Source organism: Delphinus delphis, chromosome 16, assembly GCF_949987515.2.
Source record: "Delphinus delphis chromosome 16, mDelDel1.2, whole genome shotgun sequence".
Classification (NCBI taxonomy): Eukaryota; Metazoa; Chordata; class Mammalia; order Artiodactyla; family Delphinidae; genus Delphinus; species Delphinus delphis.
Window position 1 is genome coordinate 29,520,029 of NC_082698.1, and position 21,835 is coordinate 29,541,863.

Below are 21,835 nucleotides of genomic sequence, written 5' to 3' on the forward strand. Positions count from 1 at the left end.
CCCGGGAACGCCGATCTTCCCACAGTCCCTCCTGCTGTAGCGCGCCAGTTCCCTCCACGGAAAACAGCTGCCCCGACCCCCGCAGCCTAGCGACCCCGGGACTTCCCGGGCCGGCGGGCTGCGAGTGGGCGCCGGGCCGCCCCGGGCCGCGTCCGGGGGAGGGGGTCGCCGGGCCCTCGGGGGGGCGGACAGGGCGGGGCGCCCGCCGCGTCCAGGTCCGCCCGGGGGCGGGGCCTGCGGGCCTCCTCCGCGGCTGGCGGGCTGGCGGGCTGGAGGGCGGGGAGGGCGGGGCGGGCGGAGCGGGGCGGGGCGGGGCGCGGGCGCCCGTGGGCCGCAGCTGGATAAAAGGGCCCCAGGGTGCCCCAGGAGGCCCGTTAGCGCTGCCCGGCCGCGGAGCCCTGGCCCCAGCCCCGCAACGTCGCACTCCAGCTGGTGAGCCCCTGCCTGGCCCCTGGCCAGGTCTGTTTCTCACTGTCCTGCCTGTCTGTCCGACTTCTGTCTCTCTGGGGGTCAGCAAGTCTCTGAGGGTTCCTGAAGGCTGGGAATGGCAGGCGTGGGGGGTCCCATGAACAGTTAGCCTAGACCCCTAGTCGCTCCCCAACCTGCTGCCAATGGAAGTGACCGAGTTGGGGAGCTTGGCCCCATGGCCGCCCAGGGTGGTGCGTCGTGGCCTCGGGGTGCCTGCGTGTCTTGTTTGTGGACACGCTGCGTGTAGTGTAGCCATTTCTCTGGCCTCTCCCGGGGCAGGGTAGGGGGAGGCAGGGGAAGGGACAGGTGGGTTCAGACGTCATTCCTGTGACAGGGTTCAAAGAGGCAGGGTGGAGCCGGGCTCTCTGAAAAAACCAGACCAAAACTGAGTATGCTGGGGGTCGGGGGGAGACTGGGGACAGAGATGGAGGGTGGGCAGAGGGCTTCAAACTCTACATGTCCTATGCCTGGACAGGTGGATATTTGCTGGCACTGTGTCAGGTCACCACAATCAGTGGTCCCAGGGAGGCAATCAGGGCTGAGAGGGGAAACCCCACCCCCTCCTCAAAGAGCTAGAGAGAAGAGGCTTCCAGTGATTCCGGAACCTGGTTCCCACCAGGACAGCACCCCAGCGCTCTTTCCTGAATACCCTTGGGCACTTCCAGCCTCTCTAGCAAGGCCAGGTCAAGCCAGGTGCCAGAGTTCCCTGGCAGCACCTGGATCAGGTGCCTCTCTCCTCCAAGCTGGCAGGATCCTGGATCTGCCACTTGGTTGCACTCAGCGCTGGCATCCAGCCCAATGCCCTCACACCAGGGCTGGGTCATAAATCAACCAGCAACAGGGTGGAATTTCATTCATCTCCCTGCCTCCCTTCCTTCTTCCCCTGTTCCCGTGTCCATCTCTCTCCTGACTGGGAGCCTGGCGCTGGAGCCAGGCTGCCTGGGTTTGAATCCTGGCTGGGCAAGTTACTTAGCTTCTCTGGACCTCGTGTCCTCACCTATAAAGTGGAGATAAGTATTCAATAAATATTTTTAAATGTATAATAAACTTATTGTGATTAGCCTGCCCTCCTCAGCCTCACTCTAGCCCTTTCTCCTTCACTTTGGAAAAGATCCACTTTTGAGGCTGTTTCCTTCTCTGAGGGGGGCTTCTCAGCCTGGTCCTCTTTTTGCTCAGCTCTGGGGGAGCAGTTATGGGAGACACTCCCCTGGGTTGTGGAGACAGGAAGCAAAGACACCAAGTGCTAGGAAGGTGGGGGTCCGGGCGGGGGACTTAATGGAGGGGGTGATGTTTGAACTGGATGTGGAAAGATGTGTAGGAATTTAACAATCTGAGATTGAGGGAAGGGGTACCCCAAGTAGAAGGAACAGTGAGAGCAAATGCTTGGAGGCTGGGAACTGAAGGATGTGTTTGGGGAATGTGAGAAGACAAGTGTGATGTGAGCGAAAGCTGCAGTGGGCAGGAAGGCTGGCAAGTGGGCTCTCCCTGCATATGACTCGGTTCCTGCTACCGCCCATCCACCTCCTGGGTGGCTTTCATAGAAGGGAGCTGATCTAGCACCAGGATTCTTCAGCAGAAGGCCACCCCTGTCCCCACGGAGGCCCCTTGGAGGGGAGGGGGCCTGTAGGCCCAGGAGTGTCCACAGCCTCTAATAAGACCTCCACAGTACTCTGGGGATGTCAGCCACAGCTACACAACTGACGTGCCCAGCCCACCCCCTGGCCCATATCGTAGATGGGGGACCTCCAGTGCCACCCCCTCATTTTAGAGGTGTTGCACCTGAGTCTCAGAAGAAAGCATCTGAATCATGTCACCTAATTTGGTGGCAGAATGAGGAGCATCCTGACTGCTGCTGACAGGGAGTGGGGTCATCTCTCAGGCCAGACCCAATGTGACCCCTGGGTCCTACCAGCTGGTGGGCCCTGAGCCCAATCTTTCTATCCTCTCATGTCATCTGGGGGAGATCTCTATCCACAGTGACTTCGGTTTGGCTCAGTCCCTAGCTGTCCACCTCCTCCTTAGGGGTGCAGGGAGGAGGGAATGGGAACATCCCAAGCAGCAGAGAGCCTTCTGCATGTGGTGACAGCCAGCAGGGAGCCTCCCCCGGCTCCTGAGTGGGGAGGGACATGAAGAAAACAGTGCTTAAGTCTGAGAAGGAAGTGTCGCAAAGAAGGGTAGCTGTACTGGGGACTTGATGTTGAGTTGGGAACGTGGCCTCCATTCCTTCTTTATCCAGAGAGAGGCTGGGACCAACCTCGACCAATGGTTCTGTAGTAGCTGTTTCAGCTGCTGTTAATAATAGCTGTCAGATGAGAGCTTGCTCTTCTAAGGGCTTAACGCGTATTCATTCATTTGATCTTCACAAGAATCTCACCCCCATTTTATAGAGGGGATAAACTCCATGAGAAAACTAAATCACTTGAGATTGAGAAACTAAATCACTTGCCCAAGACCACCCAGAAACCAATTGGTGGAGGCGGGACGTGAACTCAGGCAGCCTGACTCCCAGTCTGCACGCCTAAGCGCAGTGCTATGCCACCTTGCACCCACGCATCTGCAGATATCTACGGGGTGCCACCTACATACCTGGCACTGCTCTGGGCACTGGGGGCACAATACAAAGTCCCTGTTCCCGTGGAGCTTCGTTCCTGAGCTCATCATGTGCACTTCTAGGAGCCCACTGCCCCCAGCCCTGGGCTCACCAAAGCAGGTGGCTTGGTAGCTGAAGTGGGTGGGACTGGGTGCGGCCAGGAATAAGGACCGATTCTCAGCCAGAAACCAGCTTGTGGGGAAGGGAATGGCAGGGGGCCCTGTAAGACGCTCCCTACCGAGACTGACCAGCTAAGGAATCCCCCTAAGAATAGCAGTGGCCATGGGAGAAAGAGGGAGTCTCCCCAGAATGAGCCCTTTTAAGCCTCAAGCACCGAAGAGAAGCCAAGGACCCGACTTTCTCCCTCCACTTCCAGGCCAGCCTCAGCTTCCCGTCAGCAGTAGAGCTGGCCGTGGAGGAGCTTCAGCACTGGTGGCTGCAGATGCTCTAACAGCTCCAACCAGGGATGACCGTCCTCTGTGCTCATCCCAACCCTGCTCCTAGGAGCAAGGCTGCTAATGTATGAGGGGGAGCCCCCAACTCGTCCCCTGTAAGGACCCAGAGAGCATATGACAACAGCTTCCTGGAGATGGGAGCCCTCTTCTGTGTGTGGTCACTGCCTAAAACCCTCCCAGGGCCCTTTACTTCCTACAGGATGAAGGGCAAACCCTCTGCACGGTGCACAAGGCCCTTGATCATCGGGCCCCAGCCCATCCCTCCACCTCAGTCCCCTCCAGGCCCCCAATACTGCAGTACAGGGTTAAGAAAGGGCACTCCCTGCTCTTGCACAAACTCACCTCTTTCCCTGTTTCCCTCTTTCCTCATCCTGTTCTCTCTAGCTGGAATTCCCCTTCTCTGAAGGGGAATAAGAGAACTCTTATTCATCCAACAAGGCCCTGGTTAAGTGTCCCTTCTCTGATTCCTCATCTCTGAGCTTCGTGAGGGCAGACAGTAGTGTCTGATGTGTTCACTTCTGTGTCCCAGCACCTGGCCTAATAGTTGGCCTGAAGCAAATATTTCAGAAATGTTCGTTGACTCAATGTACAAATTATGCATGTAGGTGGACCTAGAGGTGGAGCTTGCTGTGTGGCTTGGGCAAGTCTCTTAAACTCTCTAGGTCCCAATTCCTTATGTCTAGAGTCAGGAAGTTGATCCAAATACCCTCTATCTCCTCCAGCTCGGACAGTCTAGCCCTTGGGGGCTCCCCATGACTCAAAGTGTAGGCACCCCCACCTTCTACATATAAGACGACATCAAAAATGGCTGTTCATTGAGCACTGGCCGGGTGGCAGGCTCGTGATAAGCACTTTATGTGGGCACTTTACATCCATACTTTATTCAACACTCACAACAACCCTGGGAGATAAGGATTACTACCCCCACTTTACAGATGAGGAGACTGAGGCTCGGGAAGGCTAAACTTCAACTTCCTCAAGGTCATATGGCCAAGGAATGGTGGGTTTGAACCAGATCGACTAATCTCAGAGCCCAGACCCAATCCATGCCACCACACACACACACACACACACACACACACGCACACGCTCTCGGAGGGACCTGTGCTACCCTTTGTCTCTGCTAGCAGAAGAGACCCGAGGTCAGGGGTAGACGTGGTCATCATTGTCACATTTACTCGTTCCCAGGTGCCTTGACCCACAATGTGGTCCCTACCAGCTGCCTTCCCTCCTCTCCTGCTGCTCCTGCTGCTGGGCCAGACCCCTCCCAGCAGGCTGCAGTCACTGAGCACCATGAAGCTACGGCTGGTGGGCCCAGGGAGCAGGCCGGAGGAGGGCCGCCTGGAGGTGCTGCACCAGGGCCAGTGGGGCACCGTGTGTGATGACGACTTTGCGCTTCAGGAGGCCACGGTGGCCTGCCGCCAGCTGGGCTTTGAAGCCGCCTTGACCTGGGCCCACAGCCCCAAGTATGGCCCAGGGGAGGGTGAGTGACCGGTGCTCCCCTGCAGGATGACGAGGAGATGGTAGCGGGCTTCCCTCAGGGGCTGGGCTCCCTGAGGCTCCAATAGAACCTGTCACGTTCCCACCAGTCCTTTGATACCCAGCTCAAGTGACCACCTCTGTGAGGCATTTCCTGAGTGCTCCAGCTGCAAATGACCTGTCCTACTCTCCCATTCTCACTTGCAGTGAGGCCACCACCATCACCACCATCACTACCACTCAACTCTCAGTTCCTTGAATATAGCAATCACACACAATGGGTGCTCAGCAAATGCTGTTGAGTGAATGACTAGATGGATGAATGAGGGAACAGGTAGATCTAATTAACAGACCTACCTGGCATTTTCCAAAAGCAGATTTTATGGGACCTGAGGCCAAGAGGAGACACTAGGCAGGGATGTAGATACCAAGCTTCCAGGAGAACCAACTCCTCTCTCCACCCCCATTTTCTACTCAGGCTTTGGAAGAGGAATGTTGATAACTGTGGGGTCCTATCCAGGAGGTAGAGCCCGTGACTTGCCTCTCTGTGCCTGTCCCTGAGCATCACTCATCCCCTCCCACACAGGACCCATCTGGCTGGACAACGTTCACTGTGTGGGGACAGAGAGCTCCCTGGACCAGTGCAGGTCTAATGGCTGGGGCGTCAGTGACTGCAGCCACTCGGAGGACGTCGGGGTGGTGTGCCACCCGCAGCGCCAGCGTGGCTACCTTTCTGAGAGGGTCTCCAATGCCCTTGGGCCCCAGGTGAGAAGGCCGTTCAGGCCCCGGCCTGAGCTGAGGAGGGGGTCAGGGGACAGAGGGCGTCCAGGTGGCGAGCCTGGAGGAGGAAGGAGAAGAAAGGGAGCAGAGCGCGGGCTGGGGCCCTGAGGCCTGCTTGTGGCCTGGAGCAGGTGCACGGGTAGAGGGCCCCAGCTTGAGAAAGGGCGGGCAGGGAATCAGAGGCTGGGTCTGCCGGAATCACTGAAGCTGCTCCCCACGAGGGAGGCAGCAGCAGGTAGGGCTTGCCTCAGCCACAAGGCCCGGCCACAGTTGCTGTCTCTTCCTGGCACAGACAGCTCCAAGCTAAGAACAGCCCAAGCCGAACAGTAGGAGCAGGCAGGGCAGGTCTCTCGACTCTACCCTCTGCTGCCAGACGGCCTCAGCCTGAGGACAGCTGGCCGTGGCCCACTGAACGGGGCAGGCCCTGACAGGGGGCTTCGCACCGGTCTAAGTCATCCAGGGTTAGGGCGGGGGTCTCGTGGGCCAGAGGATCCTGCTGGTGGTCTCAGGCAGCTGGTCTGTGCCCATCCTCTGCCCTCCCCAGGGTGGCGTGAAGAAGGCCCCCTTGTGCCTGGTGGAAGCCTCCCAGACTCCAAGGGCTCCCATCCTGGCCCCAGGAGAGCATGGCTCTGCTTGGTTCTCCTGGAGTTGAGGAAAGGACCCTAAACAAACCGAGCTTCTGCCTCCTACTCACTGTGTGGCTTTCAGCAAATGCCTCCCCATCATCCCCAAGGACCGAGCCACGTGGCCTCTGTTTCCTGGCCCGTCCCATGAGGGCGCTGGGTGGGGTGATCTCTAAGTGCTCCGAGCCCCAGCTTTCCCACGTGAAGACCTGCAGCGGGCTCAGCGGGGGCAGGAATCCTGGGGCCCACGGTGACCACGCGTCCCGCAGGGCCGGCGGCTGGAGGAGGTGCGGCTCAAGCCCATCCTTGCCAGTGCCAAGAGGCAGAGCCTGGTGACCGAGGGAGCTGTGGAGGTGAAGTACGAGGGCCACTGGCGGCAGGTGTGTGACCAGGGCTGGACCGGGAACAACAGCAGGGTGGTGTGCGGGATGCTGGGCTTCCCCAGCGAGGCGCCTGTCGTCAGCCACTACTACAGGTAGGAGGACGGCTGGCTGGAGGGCCGCGCGGAAGGCGGGGTTGTGGAAGCGTCTGAGTGTGTGTGCGCGCGCGTGCACGTGTCTGTGTGTGATGTGGGACCTTGGAGACTGCAGTGAGATTGGCAGGAGTAATGTCTGTGGGAGGACATTCAGTGGGTGTTGGGATTGGGAGGGAAACAGGCCCGGTGGAGCAATGTGCCTGGGTTTCCTGGGTTATGGATCCCTCAGTAATTAAGACAAGAGTGAGGATGAACTTGGAGACCCTGGGAAGTTTCTAGAAACAATCAGAAAATAAACATCGTACTTGCCAATCAGATAAAAAGAATTGACTATAGTGCAGAGTACTCCCCAAATGAAATGTAAGTAAATGTAAAATTGTGTCCCTGATTAAAAAATTAGACCTAACTAGTAAAGATACAGTGCTGCTCGCAAGTACAGATGGCCTGGGTTCTGGTCTAAGCTTTGCCAACAACGAGCTGTGGGCCTTGGTAGGGCATCTGGGCCTCAATTATCCAATCCGCAGGGAACTGTCTGAACTTTGTCTCAGTGAATTTCCTCAACTGCGATCCAAGCCAGGCTCTGACTGGGTTGCGTCCAAGCCAGGCGTGGGGTGGGGCGGCATTTGGGAGAGGGAACATAAAAATATTCTGTCAGAAACGTGACAGAACTGTCCCAAGACTGCATTAGCCTGTAAACGATGACGAGTCATAGTTCTACCAGCTCCGTCAGTGAAAACTTCGTATGTTTTTCATCAAGGGATAAACCTCCCACGAAACATCTGAGTCATCTACCCTTGCCCATCCCCAATCACTTTTAGTTGGTCTGTCCCGTGTCTCTGACTTAGATGACCCTGGTTTCCAAGGCCAGCCACGTGGCCCCATCCTTGGGGATGACTGGGAGCTGGGCCCCTGACTCCCTGCTGCCCGGTAATTGCACATCTGGGCCTGGCTGGCTTGCCTACCTCCCCTGAGGAGGGCAGCCCTGATTATAGCCTCAGTATCTCTGCCTGGGCAGCTCCCACCAGAAAGGCCTTCAACTTCCACCTGTCCCCAGAGGACTTTCCCCAGGGCCCCTTTTCTCTGGTTGCGCCCTGAAGGCTGACCTTCATCTGGACTGGGGGAAGGGCGAGCTTGGAGCTGCCTGCCCCAGGGCAGCCCGGTGCAGAAGAGACACCCACTTTGGGCTTAGTCAAGGGAACTTGCTCGCCCTGCTTTCCTTCCCTGTAAAATGGAGATCATCGTTATCTGTGGGGTGGCCACTCCCTCAGGACTGTGGTGAAGCTCAGCATTGAAGTAAGATTAATGAACAAGTTTACAAACTGAGTCTAGTACAGACTCAAGGACAAGTATGGAGAGGCAGGGTGACGGCGGGTAGGACTTCTGCACCCACTCGACTCCCCGCCTGTTTGTTCCCATCCAGGAAAGTCTGGAATTCGAAGATGAAGGATCCCAAGTCTAGGTAAGGAGCAGCACCCTCAGGGGAGGGTGCAAAGGGGTGTGGCATGAAGGGCCTGCTTCCCCTCCCTTCTCCTCCCCTCCAGTCCCCTCTCCCCTCCCCAGTGCCTTGGCCTCCCTGAGTCCTGAGCACAGCCCTCAACCCCTCCCCTGCCCTCAGTCTCCCTTGTCTTCCAGACTGAAGAGCCTGACAAAGAAGAATTCCTTCTGGATCCACCGGGTCAACTGCCTGGGAACAGAGCCCCACATGGCCAACTGCCAGGTGCAGGTGGCACCAGCCCAGGGCAAGCTGCGGCCGGCCTGCCCGGGGGGCATGCACGCTGTGGTCAGCTGTGTGGCAGGGCCCCGCTTCCGCCCTCTGAAGGAGAAGCCCGGGAGCAAGGAGTCCTGGGCAGAGGTGGGTCCCATGCAGGCCTGGAGGCACAGGCCCCACCCCACGGGGAGGCGCTGATGGGGAGGCAGGGGAGGAGCGGCGAACCACCCCTATCAAGGGGGCATCAGTTCAGACCGGGAGGAGGAGAGCAACTCACAGGACGTAGAACTTTGGGATTTACTTAAAAGGGACAGTTATAACCCTACCGTAAATGGAAAGCTGACAACTGTAATTACATTGTAGCTACATCCCATTGAGGGCCGAAGGTATGGAGCCCGAGCCTGGCCCTTCGTCATAAAAAGCAATGAGCAGGTGCTGGTAGGCACTGGGGCAGGGCAGCACCATGTGAGGGGGTCTCCTCGATGAAATCGGAGCAGGCGGGAGGCCATTAGAACGGAAGTGACTTGCCCACTGTGCGTTTCATTGACACATGTCCCCACAGGTCTCTAAAATCATTTCACAGATCTGCTGCGGAAGTGTTGCTCTGGGTTCAGCCCCAAAGGACAAAGCAGCAGTGAGGCTGGGCAAGAGGAAGGGACTCGCCTAGTGAGCAGGTGGCAGGCTGTGAAGCCCAGGGACCCCCAACTCCTAAGGCTCTTTCGTTAGGGCTGGAATTTGTGATTACTGTGGCCGCTCTTTGTCACCGAGGAAGGGGGAGGTCGAGAAAGAGCTTATTCAGAGGAATAGCCACAGAAGTCAGAACTCCAGGCCTTGGCGCTGCCTGTCCTGAAGGGGCTCTGCCGGGGGTGTAGCCCCCACCCCTGCCTCCTCGGCCCTCCCTGAGGCCGGGTTTTCTCCCAGCAGGAGACGACGGTGCGCCTCCGCTCGGGGGCCCAGGTGGGCGAGGGCCGGGTGGAGGTGCTCAGGAACCGCCGGTGGGGCACGGTCTGCGACCACGGGTGGAACCTCATCTCCGCCAGCGTCGTGTGTCGTCAGCTCGGCTTCGGCTCTGCTCGGGAGGCCCTCTTTGGGGCCCAGCTGGGCCAAGGTGAGCGAGGAGGCCTGGGGTGGGGTGGGAGAGCCTGGATGTGCCACCGGTCCACCCTCTGGTGGTCCTGGGGTGCCAGGGCCCAGGCCGGTTCTCCCCTTCTGTGGAGGGGGAGCCGCAGGTGTGGGGTTGCAGAGATGGACCTCCCATGGCCTCTCTCCCTCCCTTCTGCAGCGCTGGGGCCCATCCACCTGAGTGAGGTGCGCTGCGGGGGCTATGAGCGGACCCTCAGTGACTGCCCCTCCCTGGAAGGCTCCCAGAGTGGTTGCCAGCATGACAATGATGCTGCCGTGAGGTGCAACATCCCTAACTTGGGCTTCCAGGATCAGGTGAGCCCCGAGCTAGCCTGGGACACTGCTTGGAGCCAGTGGGGAGCGGTTCACGAGAGCCTGCCTGGAGCCAGCCTGGAATGCCCTCTCCTCTGGGAGTCTCCCCTGGCCTGGACTACTTCCCCTCAGGGCCAGGTTCTAGCCTTCAGAGTTGTCAGAATATCAGTGGGACTCTTCAGGTGCATGGGCTCTCCCACCCCACCCTCTCAGGTCCCCTGTGAAGCTGAGAGAGACGGTGCCTAGGGCAGAGGGCCACAGGATGTCAGCACCCGGGAGTGGCACTGGGAGGCTGGGTGGGGTGGTCAGAGTTCAAGGGTCACGCTAACATGGACTGTGGGCAAGTCTCTCGCCTCAGACCTTGGTTCTTTTCTGTAAAATGGGGTCAGCTGTCCCACAGGGTCATTGTGAATGAGACGATAGCTATGAAAGCCCTTGGCAATAGGCACATTGTCATCAGTGGTAGGATTTCAGGTAGCAGGAGGGCAAGTACCAGAGTGAGAGCCCCAGGTGCAGGCACCCAGTCAGATTTCTCGAGCGGGCAGGGACGTTAGGGACTATCTGATAAAACGTCCTCACTTTACAGAGGAGACTAAGCCAGAGAAGGGGAGTGTCACGTCCAGGGCTGCAGGTTTCCAGGCCGGCAGCCCCGAGCTCTCCCCTGCTAAGGCGCCCCCCCCACCTCACACACTCCTGACCGTTGCAGGTGCGCTTGGCTGGCGGACGCAGCCCCGAGGAGGGGGTGGTGGAGGTGCAGGTGGACGTGAATGGGGTCCAGCGCTGGGGGGCCGTGTGCAGCGACCACTGGGGCCTCAGCGAAGCCATGGTGGCCTGCCGACAGCTTGGTCTGGGCTTTGCCAACCATGCCATCAAGGTAGGTCCTTGCTGTGCTCCAAAACTTCCTGTGCTAAAGCTGCTGACCCTTCATTCATTCACTCAACAGTTAATTATGAGTGAAACCATGTGCCAATATAATGCTGGGTGCTGGGATACTGTGGTGAACAGGACACACAGTTCCTGCCTAACGGAGCAGTCAGTCGCCACATACAGTCAAGTGAGGGATGCAGTCATTCATAAAACGTTCACACAACAGGCACATAATTGTGTCTGTAGGAAAAATGAATAGAAGTGAGCCAGACGAGGTGGGGGAGGAATAAAGAGCCCATGCAAAGACCTTGTGGCCGGAGAACGCTTGACTCTGTTGAGGAAATCAGGGGCCGGGGGTGGAGTGCGGCTATCAAGAGGGAGTGGTGTGAAGCGCCAGGGTGAAGGAGGAGACGGGCCACACCATTCAAAGCCCGCAATGCAGACTTTTAAAAGATTTCTTCCTTGCTGTGCGGCAAACAGTTGGGGTGGAGATTAACATGAGTACAGAGAAACACTATTGCAGTAGCCCAGCTGAGAATGGTGCTGGCTTGGACCCGGGGAAACAAGTGGATAGATTCCAAAGATATCAAGGAAACAAAATCAAGAGGCCTGGGGCATGGCTGCCATGGAGAAACCTCTTCAACTTCGCCCACACTGGCCTGCCAGGCAATAGTGGGCATACTTCACCCGGGAGAACTGGGCTCAACCCCGAGCACAACCGACCATCTAGGGTTGTATGAAGAACAGCTGGGGAAATGGGACAGGCCTGAGTGAACAGGAAGGGAACAGGACCTTCCTCTTCAAACAGCTGAGGTCTGCCGTCAGGGAGAGTGATGGCAACAGGGCCAGCGGTGGAAGCCATAGCAGTGGATTTTTGCCTTGACACGTGGAAGGCATTTCTAATACCAGAGGGGTCCAGAGTAGCATCACTAAAGATTTCAGGCCAAGGCTGGGCACAGCCTGGTGTGGTGGTCTGATGGGGTCCAAGCCTCAGATGGGAGTCAGGTGACTCTAAGAGCACATCTCAGCCCTGACTGGGTGATGCTGGCTGTTTTCTTAGGACACCTGGTACTGGCAGGGGACGCCGGGGGCCGGAGAAGTGGTGATGAGCGGGGTGCACTGCTCAGGCACAGAGCTGGCCTTGCAGCAGTGCCAAAGGCACGGGCCGGTGCACTGCTCCCACGGTGCAGGGCACTTCTCAGCCGGAGTCTCCTGCACAGACAGTGAGTAACGGGAGGGGCCGGTGGGACAGGCTGGCCCGGGCTCCCCTAATTTTGCAAGCCCACACCTCCTGTCCTCAGGGAGGGCCCTGAGTGCTGGTCCCAGCTCCAAGGCCAGCAGGGTTAAGGGGTGGAAGGAGGGCTGGATGCAGAACACCAGCTCTGCCATTTACCACGTGTGGGGCCAAATCACCTGCCACACGGGGATACAAACCCTGCCCTGCCCATCTCATGGAGTTACTGTGAGAATTACTGTGAGTTACTGTGAGAATATGTGAAAATGTAAGGATACACAACAGTGTTTTCCAATCGTTGCATCACGACCAATAGTTTATAAAAACAGGATAGAAAACAATGATGTGATACATTTAGTAAGGGTAATATTTTTCTCTTGGAATTATTTATGTGTGTCACATTAAATATATTTCTTACTACAGTCTGTAGTAAGAAAAGAGTTTGAAAACTGTTGTAGAGGGTGTGGAAATGTGAGGACACATGGGGCCTACGGTGAGCTGTGGGACTTACCCAAAAGACTTTAGGTCAAGACCATTTTGAGGCATCGGTCTGCCCCACACCGCCAGATTCTTGGGGTAGAAGCATCTGTTTGACATCTGCCAACCTGGTCTGGGCCAGGATAACCGTATCCAGTCCAAAGGCTGCAGGCTGCCACCAACCTGAGTGGCCACTTGACCTTCTTCCCAGCCAGGCTTCAATGCCCAGACATCCTTAACTCTTGTCAGCGAGATCTAGGGCTTCCTCTCTGTCCAGCGCACGCTGGAAGAGCGCCAGCCCTTACAGCACACCCTGCCCTGCAGGGCGATGGGGCTTGCTCCCAGCACACTGGGGCCTGCTCCCCTGTCTCTCCCCTCCCAGGAACATGTACCCCTCTGTCCTTCCTAAATGCATTTGATGCTTCACAACGGCTGAGCACAGACAGCCAGCCTGCCATCTCTGTGGTCATCCCCATTCCTCCTCTGTCATTTTTCTCCCTTCTTTCTTGCCTTTACCCCCTCTTCTTCTCTCTGAAAGCACTCTTTTCCCTCAGGAATTCTGGGGTCTGTCAGTGGGCATACCCTTAGCTCTCTCCAAAATATGCCTCAGGAATTCCAAGAGCATTTAGTGGTAGTACAGACACCATCCAGCAAATAAGCTCCCACCCTCGACGCCCGTGTTCCCATCTCACCATCGTCAGTGCAAGCCTCACCCATATGATAGCTCTGCCCCAAATCTAAAGTGTAACCCAGTTTTTGCATGAACAAACATTGAGAACTGGCAAATTTCTCTCTTGACGTTACATGCAAAAGCTGTGCACTTCCTCATTTCTGTGCTGACACAGTGAGGGACAACACGCTGGCCTCTGAGGAGGGTAAGAGCCCCCGTGACAGGAAGGGAACGGGAGAGGCACTGAGCAGCTTACGGAGACACAGGCTCTAGCATGTTGGATTTTTACGCACCAGAATGTCCACGATGCCTCAGAGGAGAATGCACAGGATGCCCTGGTACGAACACCCCTGATAGCAACCAGGGTAGAACAGGACCCTTGGAAGAAGCACAGGCTTAGGAACTGCGGCAGAATGCACCGGAACGGTAGAACCCAGGGGCAGACTCGGTGCTTAACCCTTCCAGCTCTCCAGCCCTCTCCCTCTGCCCCTCGCATTGCTGGAACTGAGGCCCAGAGAAAGAGTGAGCTGAGGTAACAAGCTAGGGGTCAGCAGAGCTTACTGCGGGGTTATATGAGCTAGGCTACAGAGGCACTTATGGGCTGAGACGCATTCTACAGAAGAAATACTAGCTTACATCAACCGCATGCTTACCGTGGGCCAACCATGATCTAAGCACGTTACAGGTACTATCACACTAATCTTCTTCTTCTTCTCCCCGTCATCCAGATGAGGAAAATGAAAGACAAAAGGCTGAGCAAGTCCCAGAGCTAGTTAATGGTGTAACTAAAAACCAAGCCAAGAGAGGAACCCAGGCAGTCTGGCCCCAAAGCCAGCAAGCTTAGGCTAAGGTGATAGAGCTTTCCTGCTATTAGAGCTCACATCTCCTGACTCCTAAACCGCCCTACTCTTCCGGCGCCTCCAAAAGAGCTTAGTCTGGAGGCAAGGCTGTCCCCTAGGCCAGGGAGCCAAACCGGCTGCCTTCCTAGCCTCTGGGTCTCCACCGTGCCCAGGTGCTGCAGACCTCGTGCTGAACGCCCAGCTAGTGCAGGAGACGGCCTACCTGGAGGACCGCCCGCTCAGCCAGCTGTACTGTGCCCATGAAGAGAACTGCCTCTCCCGGTCCGCTGACCGCATGGACTGGCCCTACGGACACCGGCGCCTCTTGCGCTTCTCCTCACAGATCCACAACCTGGGCCGGGCCGACTTTCGTCCCAAGACAGGACGCCACAGCTGGATTTGGCACCAGTGCCACAGGTTAGTGCCTGCTTAGGCCTTGGCTCTAGGGGAACAAAACCAGGGTCCAGGGAGCCAACCGGTGTGGTCTCTTACGGGCAAGCCTTCCTGGGAGGGGCGTGCGCTCTGGGAAAGAGCCTTCCTTCCTAGACGCCTCACTGGCCTTGCCTCCGGGAGGCAGTGAGGAATCCCAGGAGCATCAACCTGCCCTCTCCATCACTCCGTCGGCTGCCCAGGAGGTACCCACATGTCCATCTCCACCACAGTGTCCAACAGAGCAGTCCTTGCCAGCAGAGCTGGTCTCTGTTAGAATGATAGTGGACAATTTTTCTGTTGGCCCTGAGGCCTTGTCTTTAAAAGCCAGGTGAAGTGGGGACTCCTAGAAACCTGGAGACCCAAAATAGCCATCCCATCCAGGATGCTGGCTGTGCAGAAAAAGCTAGCTGGTTTCTGCAGCAGCAAAGCGAGGCCCGCAAGGAAGAGCTGCTGGCGCTGGAAGGAGACAATGAGTGTTCTTTCCTATCAGGAGCCTCCAGCCCAGACAGAAGGAGAGATGATGTCTGTGACAAAGGCAGAATGGAAAAGGGTGTTTTCTTCCTTCAGGACACAGCCGTGGGTGGGGAAAGCTGAGAAGAACAGGCAGTGACTTTGGGACTTGGCCTTGCTGAGAAAATAAGTACCTTTCCCGGCAGCATGAAGAGCTGTCATTAGAACTGGAAACAGTGGTAGCAATTTGGGCCCAGGCTGGCAGGGAGCAGAGGAAGCATCCCTCCTCACTCAGCAACTCGGCTCCTGGGCTGGTCCCTGGACGTGTCTCTTCTTTCCACCTGCAGGCCTCAGGCCTTGTAGCCAGGCAGCCTCCTGGAGCTTTGACCTCTCCTCACCCGGGTGAGACCCTAGGTGACGAGGGCAGCTGTCTTGCTGCCTGGCAGGGGTGCCAGGAAAGTAGGCCACGGGTCACACTCATCTTGGGTTTGAGGGGGAGAAGGGCACTGCCCTGCTATTGTAACGTTCCTCTCTGGGTAAGGATGGGGCCTAGTGCCTCAGCCTTCCCTACCAGCTCCTCTGTGAGGACCCTCTCCTGTTGCTGCTGGCCCGACAGCTCTGCCCCTTCTGCAGGCACTACCACAGCATTGAGGTCTTCACCCACTATGACCTGCTCACTCTCAATGGCTCCAAGGTGGCTGAGGGGCACAAGGCCAGCTTCTGTCTAGAGGACACAAGTTGCCCTACAGGTATGTGGTTTCCTGTCGGCATATCCTCCTCTGTTAGATTCCTCGGCCCCTTTGGGCTCAGGATCCCCTCTGCCCTGCTTAACAGCCTCAGGCAGCTGGAGACTCCAGCCTGGCAACAGTCAGCACTCAAGGCGACTCAAAAAGATCAATTTCTTACCCTCTCTACTTCCTCTGCATTCCCAACATACTGTACCACTTTTGAAATGCTTAACGCTTTCTCTTTTGGATAATAGTTGCAGACCTGTTTCACTTCTAAGTCCTTTGGGACTTAGCATGGATTGATTGTCTGACTCCTATTCGCACACCCACAGTTCCTAGCCCTTAGAAATGGCATGGTAAAACACTGGCTCTCCTCAGGGTTGTATGGGCAAATGAATTAGCGTAGTAGGGCTGGAATCTTCTAATCACATTTCCTAGGCCAACAGGAATTTCCACTAGTGCATCCAAAGAAATAATCTCTGTCACAGATGGGCTTTGCTATGGTGCTGGATTCATGCTTAGTAGGAATTCTGGCTCCAACAGGCAAGATATTTAGCTGAAGCCCAGGCCCCTAGTCTGACTGCATTTAATTGGCAATTCAGGGACTCAATAACTGTCAGCACCCTCCATTACAGGAATGCAGAGGCGCTACGCATGTGCCAACTTTGGGGAACAGGGAGTGACCGTTGGCTGCTGGGACACCTACCGACATGACATTGATTGCCAGTGGGTGGATATCACAGACGTGGGCCCTGGGGATTATATCTTCCAGGTAAGTGAGCTTAGGGATTCCCCACAGGAGGTCCATTTCTTCCAGATGTTCCAAAAGCTCCCTGAGGTCAAATGAAGAAAGAGAGCTTCATAAATAGGATCTCTGCCAGGTCTGGCGCTTGAAGGAGCTACACCGTAGGGGAAGGGATCAGAATCCAGGACCTAGGTTTGAGTCCTGATTCAGTGAACAAGGGGCACGTCACAACTCAGTCCCCATCTATAAAATAAGGACCTTACTGCCTCCTTCCTGGGGTGGCTGTAAGGGTTAATGAAGAAGACGAGCACAGTTTGCAAGACAACAAATGTAAAGGATGTCACAGCCACTGTCAACTCAGAAGCCCAGTCACCTGTTTTCAGCTGGCCCATCTCTCACCCCAGGTGGTTGTGAACCCCAAGCTCGAGGTGGCAGAGTCCGATTTCTCGAACAACGTGATGCGGTGCCGCTGCAAATACGACGGGCAACGGGTCTGGCTGCACGACTGCCACACAGGTGACCGCGGGCCACCGTGAGACCAGCCCCATGCGAGCTCGGGCAGCTGGAAGACCCTGTGTCCCTGTGTGTGACTTCAGTGTGTGTACAAGGCTGGGGAGGGGACAGAGATGAATTGCCTTTGACAACTTCATAGAAGTTCATAGATTTCTGGAACAAGCTGCATCAGCCCCATCCAGTAACTATTCCTACATCCCTCTTTGTCCTTAAGGTTGTTTGGATTGTAATCTCAGTCTGCCATCTGTCCTGGAATCTTTCCTGTTACTTCAGGCCATGTCAGGATTTCCCCTTTCCAGCCTGTTCTTTCTCCCCTTCCTTTCATAGGGTCTTTCTTAGTTGCCTCCATCCCAGGCTGACTGCCTCACAGGCAAACGTAGAAGTCCCCCGGATCCGTGTTGCTACCGCCAGCCCTGATCACTGCTTACAGGACGCAGACCACGGAGAACAGGGCTCAGGACACTTGCAGGATTGGTAATTTCAGGCAAAGAAGCAACAGTCCAGTGGGGAGCAGAGTAAGGAGGTGGCTGCCTCACTTGCCTGTACAGAAAGGAAGCAGTTCCTCTACCTTAGAGTTTAAAGTGCTTGTATTTGCTGTGGGGTGTGTGCAGTCACTCCCACGCTTTGCACACAGAGGGTGGGGCAGGTGTGTTCATTTAGTCCACAAACATTTATTAAGACCTACCTCTGTGTTGAGCACTGCCAGGCACTAGGAACAGAAATAGGAGTAACAGGCAGAGCTAAGTGTCAGGTAGGGTAAGCAGACACGCAAATGGGTAACCCCAGTCCTACTGGGTACCCCAGAGCGCTGTGAACCACTGCTGAGCAAGCAGAGCGCCCTCCGAGCAACCACCTGGAGGCCAGCCGGGGTTTCGCAGAGGAAGGGACATCTGAGCTGGCTGCAAGGAGAGGCACAGGCCAGAGAGGGGACGAGGAGAAGGCGCATAGGATTTGGCTTCAGAGGGCTTCACTGGGCAGCAAATCCAGTTCCACCACCTTCTGGCTTTAAGACAGTCAGGAAATCTCCTCCTCAGAAGCTGTCTCTTTTGTAAAATAGGGCTATGCAGTCACACCTACTAGAGCTCTTTGCAGGGAGGGTTACGGTGGCTCCTGCTGAGAGAATGGACTTGATCCCGTGGGCTTCTGGGAACCACTAACAAATTTCAGCCAAGGAGGCAGGGAGATCAGATCAGATTTTCAAAAGATAACTCTGGCAACAGATGGAAGACAGTGAGAAGAGGAATATAAGGATTTGAAAATCGTGAGACTGCGTAGATGCTGCTGCCATTAAGTGAGACAGGAGCGTGAGCGAGATCAGGGGTTGGAACCTAAGGCTGCCGGCGTGGAGGCACAGTCTCCGTGATGCTGCGGGCAGGCTGCAAGGGGGCCAGGGCAGCAAGGAAGGAAAGAACACTACGCAGCTCTGACCCCTCCAGGGTCCTTGCAGGAAACACAGGGCACACTCAGGTGAGAGTAGGAGGTTATTTAATGAGAGGACTACACTGAGGTGTGAGTAGGACTAAGGAGATGAGGAGTGTTGAGACGTCCAGGGATAAGCAAAAGTGGAATGTTGTTATCACCTTGGGCTTGAAGGGGCAAAGTGTGTCCTGGAGCCAGGCGAGCGCTAGCACTGAGGAGGAGGGAGCAGCGGGCAGGAGACCATCACTGCACAAAGAGGGGAAGAAATGCCCTGGCCTCTCTCCTTCCATCCTCTAATCTCGTGCTGTTTCTTCCCAGTGACCTACATCAGTCGGCAGTCTCTAGGGGTCAGGTCTCCAGGGCATGAGAGAACAAGAAGGGTAGAGCATGAACCTGGGGAGGGGCGAGGGAGAGTGGCCAGCACAACCCTTCCCACTCAAAAGCCTATCTTCCCGATGTCCCTGCAGCTACGCATCTGTTGGCATCCATTTCCATAAAACGGATTGTTTGTGCCCACGACTAACCTGATGGAAAGGCTGAGCTGGGCAGGATGTCTTGGTGTTTGTGACGTTGTCAGGGAGGGGATGAGACTCCGGTCAGGTCGACGACTTACCTGCCCTCCTCTGGTCCGCAGGGGACGCACACCGAGCTAACACAGAGCACTCCCCGGAACAGGAGCAGCGTCTCAGGAACAACCTCATCTGAAGGCACCCCTGCGCACCCCCAGCTGCTGCCCACACACCAGATACCTCAGCTTATTGGAGCCATGCCCTTCACAGAGCCCTAACTCAGAGGGTAAGGGGCCAGTGCCAAGGGGCACCAAGAACCAGCTCAGGAAGCCTTCTGATGGCAAGATCACCACACCAGGGCGGCACTGCTCCCTCAGGATGGCTCTGGGTCTATCCCCTGAGGGCCTTTGGTCTCTGGACTATGGCCTTTGGGCTTTGTTCAGCTGAGCTCCTCTTCCATAGGAGACCCAGTCCTTCCCGGATCTTGCCCCAGAGTTCATGGTTCAAGAGCTATCAGTTCCTTAGGAATGGACTATGGCCCAGTCCCCCATCTAAATGGTGCTTTGCAAATGTCTTGGAGGAGGACCGAAATACACAGGAGGAGAGGTCAGCTCTCTGCTAGGAGCTCTGTGCAACACAACTTGTATCAAAGTCACAACTGGCAAAGAAGCTGGTGACTTCAGTCCCTTGCTTGATAGGTCCGCATTTAGGATTCAGCTACCATACTCTCTAAGAGTCTGTTCTTTAGTGCCCTTACCTTTATCCTACTGCACATATGGGTGTTTCTAATATCCTGGAAGCTTAGGCCTCAGGCATCCCCTTATCTCCTGACGGGCCCAAACCACCAGTTACCGAGTGCTTGAGACGGGGCAAGATTCACAGGAGTGGCCAGATATGGCCTTCCCGCAGAGCAGCAAGAGGAGGCCGAACAGAAAGAGTCCCGGGGTGCTGTGGACCCCAGCTGCTGCCAGGCCCTCTGCCAAGGGAAGAACACTTGTCCTGACCCCGGCAGGCAAGGTCACTGTGCGCCTCAGGACCGGCCTAAAGGTCGGGTCCCCCAGGCTTCTGGAGTGAATTTTGCATTGAATAAAGTTTTGCAGTGGAAAGAACATGGGTCAAACAGGCCGCTCATCTCTGCAGGAAAAAGAAGACAGGTCTGGTAGAGTGGAGGACAGGAGACTACGGAGAGGTCAGAAGGGGAACATTTAATTTAGTTAAGGACTAAACCTAGGAAAGGCCACCATCCCTGCTTGACCTGGCTGTTGGCAGGCCCTTGCTCAGATGGTATAAAATCCCATGGTCTTCCTGGACATGATTCTTAATCCTGTCTCCATTAAGACACACTTGAGAGATGATCCTTACAGGTCTGATGCCCTAATGCCAATAAAGGTTGCTCACTATGGACTGCTACAAAGACGAGACTGGCTGTGATTCTTGGCAGTTCCCAGCACCCTAACTCTCCCCCTTTTCACTGCTGGTGACCTGGTTACTAAGATGTGTGGAGCCCACATACTACTCACAACAGCCCCACTGCACTTCTCCGACATCAGCCTACAGTCTGCTTCGCAATTCCCTCCCTAGGCTCCGTGGTGAAACATGGGTTGGAAAGGTTAAGGGATGAAAAGTAGGAGGAAAGAAGAAAAAGTCCAAAGATGGTAAACTTTTACAACCAAGGCTGCAAGGCCAGAGTGAATGGTGGTAGATGGGGCAAGATTACAATAGTCCTCCCGTCCTCACATATGAGAGCTGCCCTTCCTTAGCCGGTAAAAAGGGACCCGCTCTGGGGTATCCTCTGTGAATACAAAGAAGCGCGCTTTTCCTTCTCCTCTACCATCCCTCTTCTCAACTCCCTCACCTCCTTCATTAGGGCAGAGGGAGAGCTTTACTTTGGCATGGCAGTTTAGGTAAACAAGGGAAGGACTGATTTCCTGTTGGATCCAGCAAACATCTCCCAAACAGTAACAACATTATACTCGCACATGCACCCAATGGTCTGTGAAAGAACGTGTAGCTGGCGGGGGAGCGTGTGGTGACTGATGACTAGATTCAGGCAGGGAGGTTACCTACAGCTTCTGGCTGGATCCAAGTTTCCAAGAAGGCCAGAAAAAGCAGGCCAGGCAGCCAGCCACCGGCTCTGGTCTCAGTCTTGCTGCCCACATCACACATTTGATAGGTGCAGCCAGTTCTAATTCTTGGAAAAAGCTATACAAGGGTTGTGCTGTTACACCTCTGACTTGAAAGGGAAGGATATGGGAAGATGCGGCTGGCATGACTTGTAACTAGATGAGGAATGTTAACAGAATAGCAACCACCAAATTCCAGACAGAACCAAAAATGTCTGATGATTTTCACCTCGGCATTCTTGTCTCAGAGAAACTGAAGTACTAGGAACCTCAGCTTACCATTCAGATGCCTAATTTATTCCTATTCCACAAAGACTTCCACTCCATGAGGAGTATACTGGAACTCAAGGGGAATGTCTCTATCTACTATAAATTCCAGGTGATACTGGGATTCAGAAGTTCAACATACATGAAGCAACATATAACACACAGCAGAGTGCGTTAGCTGTCTTCTCAAATATCTACCCAAGGAGCCAGTGGCAGCTACAGGGTGCTCTCCAGTTAGCTCAGTGTACAAAGGCATGGTGTAGATATGACCAAGGATCTGATTCCTGTCTGGACAAGCTCAAGTAGTCCGTGCTGGGTCAGGGCAGGTGCTCTTTCTTACCTCCAGCCAGTATACATCAATTCCAGCTACTGGAAAAATACAACTAAAAAGCACATTCTCTACTAAGGGCCGAAGCAGGAGCACTCCTTAGCTTTCAGTTTTGGCTAAAAAAATCCTTTCTCTGGATCTACTTATAAGGATAAATCTGAAAGTTAGAGGTGGCTGACTGTTATCCGAAAAAAAAGTGTAAGTTACTAGCCACCAAGTACA

At 55.5% G+C, this 21,835-nt stretch overlaps 1 protein-coding gene across 2 annotated transcripts; it reads left to right on the forward strand.

The window, feature by feature from the left end:
* Positions 1-326: 326 nt before the first annotated feature.
* LOXL4 (lysyl oxidase like 4) lies at positions 327-20,300 on the forward strand. 2 transcript variants are annotated; one of them, XM_060034323.1, is made up of 15 exons: positions 327-432; positions 4,702-4,996; positions 5,579-5,757; positions 6,665-6,870; positions 8,291-8,329; positions 8,503-8,722; positions 9,503-9,686; positions 9,861-10,015; positions 10,719-10,886; positions 11,940-12,102; positions 14,273-14,516; positions 15,615-15,730; positions 16,345-16,481; positions 16,859-16,970; positions 19,021-20,300. In XM_060034323.1, the coding sequence occupies exons 2-15, from the start codon at positions 4,717-4,719 to the stop codon at positions 19,089-19,091; spliced, it is 2,274 nt and encodes a 757-aa protein (XP_059890306.1). In that variant the 5' UTR covers positions 327-432; positions 4,702-4,716; the 3' UTR covers positions 19,092-20,300. The 2 variants fall into 2 exon arrangements, with proteins under 2 accessions (XP_059890306.1, XP_059890305.1); XM_060034322.1 differs by having other exon boundaries at positions 386-459.
* Positions 20,301-21,835: the final 1,535 nt, after the last annotated feature.